This window comes from Centruroides sculpturatus, unplaced genomic scaffold (assembly GCF_000671375.1).
Source record: "Centruroides sculpturatus isolate CEXI.00-Female unplaced genomic scaffold, Cexi_2.0 scaffold29, whole genome shotgun sequence".
Classification (NCBI taxonomy): Eukaryota; Metazoa; Arthropoda; class Arachnida; order Scorpiones; family Buthidae; genus Centruroides; species Centruroides sculpturatus.
In genome coordinates this window covers 662,521-668,760 of record NW_019384296.1, presented here as the reverse complement: position 1 = coordinate 668,760, position 6,240 = coordinate 662,521, and the positions used below count along the sequence as shown (strand labels likewise).

Here is a 6,240-nt window from a genome sequence, read left to right as displayed (position 1 = left end):
GTCATAGAAAGAATTGATATTTGTTATTGATTGTTTCACTTTTTTTAAATTAAATTTTATCTGTTTTAGATAAACATATGAAATTTTAATTACATTATATATTATTTTACATATATAGGTCTATATGTTAATTTGTTTAATTATAAATTATACTAATAATTTGAAATTTAAAATACAATTATGAAAATAAGTGAAAGATTTGAACTTTTAAGAGGGCTTTTTAATTCTTAAAAATTAATTACAACTTTATGAATCTGAAAATTTAATTTTATAAAAAATATATAATATATATATATATACATATCTTGCTACTAAGATTTGTATAGAGTATTTATTTCTTATGAAGTTATACTTCCAATGTTTAATTGCCTTATATGGGTGGCATAACGCATAGCTTAGGATGTATGTAGGAAAGCCAAAACCAAATAATACAGGAATCACATTGGCTGAGACTTTTTTAAACAATCGAATAAAGTCTGAATGAATCATGACAAAATGTTTATGATGTTGGTCAATCGTACGATGATCAAAACCTGATTATAACTTACATCATCTTTATCTAATTGAAATATCTTCGTTTTGATTTGTCATAAGGAATCCGGATTGGAATGTTTCGAAACTTCGCGATTTTTCACGGTAGTCAAATAAGAATTTTATTTTCCATTTCTTATTAATTCTAGTTAATTCCTTATAAAGAACAAGCAGACTCATAATATCCATAGCGCATGTCGGCCGTATGGCAGCTTTACTCCTACTTATCACACTAGGAAGCATGGAATCAAATCTAGCAGTTTCTATGAATTCTATGTGAATGAAGTAATTGTCCATATAGTATTCTACATTTTGTGATAATTACTGGACTCAGCAAAACTATTCCAGTACTGTATGAGTCTTTAGATGGGCGGAATGCCGCGCGTATGTGAATCTCTGCCTCTCAACTTGGATCGACTCTGGCACACCAATGGTTCTTTGAAGCCTCAGACCTATAAATACGATTAAATATTCATATAATTTGATTTTGTTCTCTATGGATAATTTATAACCAATTTAATTATTATCAATTCAGAGATAATCACATTATAACAGGAAGTATTTATATACTAAAATAGTAAAAAAAATTAATTCATGCAGGATCTTTTAATATGTAAATACTTCTAATTCATAGAAATTTTTAAATAAAAACTGTTTAACAACTTTTTTTTACTACTTTAGGATTAATTAAACAAATTCATATTGGATAAAAAATATATATATTAATTATTTTCGACTAAAATTTCTTATCTGAAGTCATTTTGACGTCCTAATATTTAATGGTTGTTAGGGGTTAGTCGATGTAATACCTGAAGGATTGATTGTATCAAAGAAAGCAATGTTATAGAAAGGCAATGGCCGAAATTTCCAATATTTTGTCAATTTAGAAATACACCAGGGTAATCTCAATTCGCTCGGAGACTTTTATAAAAATAGACTTTTGATAAATCCAATAGTACCTGTGAACGTAGTCATTGTTGGCGTTCTATCATCAATACCAACAAAAATAACTTGTAAGATATCAACAAAGAAGACTTTGCTATTTTTATTCTACTTATGAAAAACCTAGACAACTCTATTCTCATTCGATTCTATATTTTTCGCAAATATGACCGTATAGATTAGCCACACATCTGTAAACATTTATGTTATGAGTAGCTTCGTGTCATCATCGATTTCGACTTCTCTGCCTTCGTTTAAAGTTATGTGTATTGCCTTCCATTAGAGTAATTAGGTAATTCGGTTTGGATACGTTAATGTAATTTATCTTAAATTTAAAATCGATTTTTAAAGAATAAATCATTATACAGTATATCCGACAACAAATATATTTATTATACGGATTTATAATTATTTTAATGGTTTGAATGAATTATAAACTACTGTTTTGATAGCATATATTAAAAAATTTGATGAAGGTATTTTTAAATATATAAGAATTTATTAAATATAAATAAATTTAAAATATTTTTTCTGGAATTAATTTTACTGGCGTCTTATATCCTGGCAAACTAATAATATTACTTCTTTTATAGTTTTTATTGCTTATAAACACGTGCAGATACTAATAAATATTGCTTGTAAGTTATTTGGTATGTTTATAAAGCAATAAAAACATTAAAGAAATAAATACAGTTTTTATGTTTAGTTAAATATAAACCTTGTCAATATTTAAAATTAATCAAAATATTTATATATATAGTTTAAAAAACAAAATTTTAAATTTGAATTTTATTTTGGAAATTTTAATAAATACACACAATCAAACCTCTGAACAACTACCACTGAAGAAAGGTAAAAATGATCTTTTATAATGAAAAAAAAAGAATTTATCTATACGATATCATTATAAATGTCGGCATTAAAAAGGCAAAATATTTAAACATTTTATCAATTTTTTTTTATTTTCAACTGAAGATAGAACTACTCTTCAACTGATAAAATGTATTGATCCAGATCTGTGTTTACGTTTATCAAATTGAATTTATATGATTATTTATTTATTTTTTCATGCTTTTTTAAATTAAAGAAAGTCTATATAAATTCATATTTACTCAAGAATAAAATTTTCAACTTAATTATTCATTTATGCAAAAAAAAAAGAAGAAAAATTTCTTTAAAAATCAAAATTAGTTAATAGATAAAAACGTATCCACTTGATATGAATGATTATTAATCTGTAGATAAATACAACCTTCAAACAAGGACACATAATCTTTTATTTACATAAAATCATTAAAAATGATCTAAAATTGGTAAGATGAATATAATATAAAAGTAAAATTTAATCATTTCCAGATTAAGATCAAATGTTTTTATATCAAACACATAATTTGCAAATTGTAGGAAGATGTAGATTCTATTCATAAATAAATCCAAGAATTTGAAATAAAATATGGTACGAGATTGATTCTAAAATGGATATCGAAGATATATGTCGTTGAAAACAAGCAGGACATTGACATCAACGTTTGTCCGATGCAGACAGACAGTGATGAAAGAAGCTGCCTGTTAACACAGAGAAATAACCGATTAAAACTTCGTTAATAGACTAGACTCTATCTAAATGCAAATATGAAACCTTGTACAAATGTACTTACATATTTATTAATGCAGCTTATTCAGTTTTTTTTCTTTTTTTTAAGTTAAAAATCAATTGAATTTATCTAGATTTTATACTTTAATTTTAAAATGATACATAGATTAATATTTAATTACAAAGAACTAGTAAACTTTTTAAAAAAAATTATTTTCTTGGATAAAGTTGATATGAAATTACAAACACTAAAGGCAGAAAGTATTTTCATTCTCATACAAGGAATTAGAATTAGATTCTTGTATGAAGAATTTTATATCATTCTCTAGAATTTAAAATTATTATTATTATTATTTTTATTTTTACAATTCCTAATAAATTATAAGATTATATGGGATATAGAAACTTACTTTACATTTATTAAAATTTAAAATTATAATTTAAAGTCCTTACAAATGGGTAGTGATTAAAATGCAATGAATTTCAAAATATGCAAATTGTCTGTGTAGAAAATAAAACATTAAAAGTGTCTTGCATTATCTGTTGAAGATATTTTGCATTAAAGGCGTATGTTATAAGGCGTTTTACTGTATGAAACTTTTCATGTGATAATTTTCTTTTTATTTTATCAAAATATTATACAATGTATCTAAAAAAGTGCGCCAATGAGAACCAAAGGGTTAATTTTTGTCATTTCTTATCATAAAATTTGTTATTTAGAGATGAACACCTGATATATATATAAAACCTATTAAAACTTTGTGCTTATATAGCTAAATAATTTTTGATATAAGCAAGTAAGAAACTGTACTATAGTGTACACAGATCTTGTAACTAAATACTGAAGATAATTTTCCGAAATTAAAACATCTTTCCAATAGCTTAAATTTTATGGAAAAAACTCATTTCTTTTGCATAAATATAATGAACAAAAAACTTCAATTAAGAATAAATCTAATATTTGATTTGAAAAGAAATATTAAGTCAATTTTTTAAAATATTTTCGAGTATTCGCTTTATATTCCTAATTTAAATTACAGTTTGTAGTTATAATTTATTTTAAAATAGTTTACGTAAAATTTAAAACATTAAAAATTAGAGAATATCATCGTATTTCTAGCATTTTTATGTATTATAAATGTCAGTCCAGATGAGCGGAATCCAGAGAACCATTTTACCCGGTTCCAAACAACAAAAGTAGTCTCAAAATTGAATCTTATACGTAAAAAAATATAATATGAAAGTGATGTAAATTAAAGTTTCTTTAAAATAATTAATATAATATTTATTTTATTGATTTTGTTTGTATATTTTTATAACTTTGAAAAAAAGGTCAGGACTTATGTTCAACATTTTTGAATGCTCCGATCTTACCTCTTACCTTTACAAGAATTACTACATGTTTGCAAACATTATAAATATATTACAGAATGTTTTCTTTATTCTCATAGAAATATCACAGATCTTATTTATCATATGTAATAATTTCAACTGGATCAATAGGACATTGGATGGCGAGACAAGAGGCCTAATATATGCGGTCCAATATTAAATTAACTTATGAATATTTCCTATCCCGAGTCCCCCGGAGCGGTAGGTTATCACCTTAACTGCTCGGCCATCCGGCCGTTCTACAGTATAATAGATATAAAATATCGTATATCATTTTCTATAGACAAATAAATCAAAAATCGAATTTTTAAACTTCAATAAACCAAATTATTTACAATAAAATTTATTGTTTTAATTAAAATGCAAAAAGAATATACTAATATACATGTTTCATGAAATTTGTTTAATTTTTAAAATTTCAGTCAATTGGCAACACTGAATATCTATCTATCTATCTATATATATATATATAAAGATATATAGATATCTTTATATATATAACCCATTAACGGGTGTCTGTCCCGTAACCGTTTGATAACGGACACTAGAGGCGCCCCTATCGTGTGTCATATTTCAAACATTCAAATTAACAATTTTAATTCTTATTTAAATTAACAATATAAATTTTTTATTATTCATTTGGCCAATAAATTATTATTTGGTCAATATAACAATATAAATAATTCAGTATATTTGTAATAGGAATTTATTATTTCAGGGGCTTATATCTCGCAAAATCTCTCGAATGGTCGCGAGTAGGGGTATGGTTCCTTTGACTTTATTGTTAGTACGGGGGTCTACGGTTTGGGGGGTCGCCACCTCTTCATTCGGAGGGTAAATCTTACCATTCTGACTTTAACAGAGCTGTAGAGCATATTGATAGGAACAAAAAAGTCAAAGGAACCGTGCCCGTGCCTCATGGAAATTTGTAAAGAATGCCCACTAGGGGGCGTCCCGAGCTACTAGTTTATATATGGCGGCTCCCAGTTTTTAAAAATTTCGTTGAGTTTTTAATCGAAAAATTTCAAAGTTTTATTATAATTATGATTTAATTATAAGAATTAACAGAACCAAAAATGATACTTTACTCTACATTACGGTGTAAATGTAAGTGTTATAATTAAGTGTCATTTATTAAATTTATTCATTCGTATTTTCGAAATTTAGTAATTAATTTTATTTTTATGTTCAGACAGCTTAAATTTATTACAGAGAATACTTCAAAATTCAAAAAATAAAATTGCCAAACGTCCTCAGCAAATATTTGATTATTTTCTGGTTACTGACTTTGAAGCCACGTGTAATGAAAAGAGAAACGTTTTAAAACCACAGGTATTTGCATGTTTATTAATAAATTATTAATTTATTTTATAAGTTTATATTATTAAGAAATCTAATATTATTTTGATACTATTACAGTATGTAATAATATCAAATTAAATAAATTAAAATAATACAGTGGTACCTCAGGATACGAAATTAATCCGTTCCGAAACTTAGATCGTATCATGAAAATTTCGTAAGGTGGATCATCTTTTCCCATACGATTACATGTAAAACCAAATAATTCGTTTCAACGCGAAAAACATACTCAAATTAAAGCCAAGTAATACATTTAAAAAAAATAACTGTAGTAAGAAAAACAAATGAAAAATGCGAACTAATGTAACGTCGTATGGTGAGTTTTTGTTCGTATCGTGGAGCAAAAATATGTTCGAATTTCATGTCGTATCCTGAAAATTTCGTATGCTGGGGCGTTCGTAACCTGAGGTACCACTGTA

General features: G+C 25.7%; 1 protein-coding gene across 1 annotated transcript in view; it reads left to right on the top strand.

The window, feature by feature from the left end:
• Positions 1-5,407: 5,407 nt before the first annotated feature.
• LOC111621690 (ERI1 exoribonuclease 3-like) overlaps positions 5,408-6,240 on the top strand; it is a 31,168-nt gene continuing 30,335 nt past the window's right edge. Inside the window, exons 1-2 of the mRNA XM_023363937.1 lie at positions 5,408-5,566; positions 5,652-5,791. Coding sequence (XP_023219705.1) covers positions 5,536-5,566; positions 5,652-5,791 — 171 coding nt within the window. The 5' untranslated portion in view covers positions 5,408-5,535. The remainder of the gene's footprint in view (positions 5,567-5,651; positions 5,792-6,240) is intronic.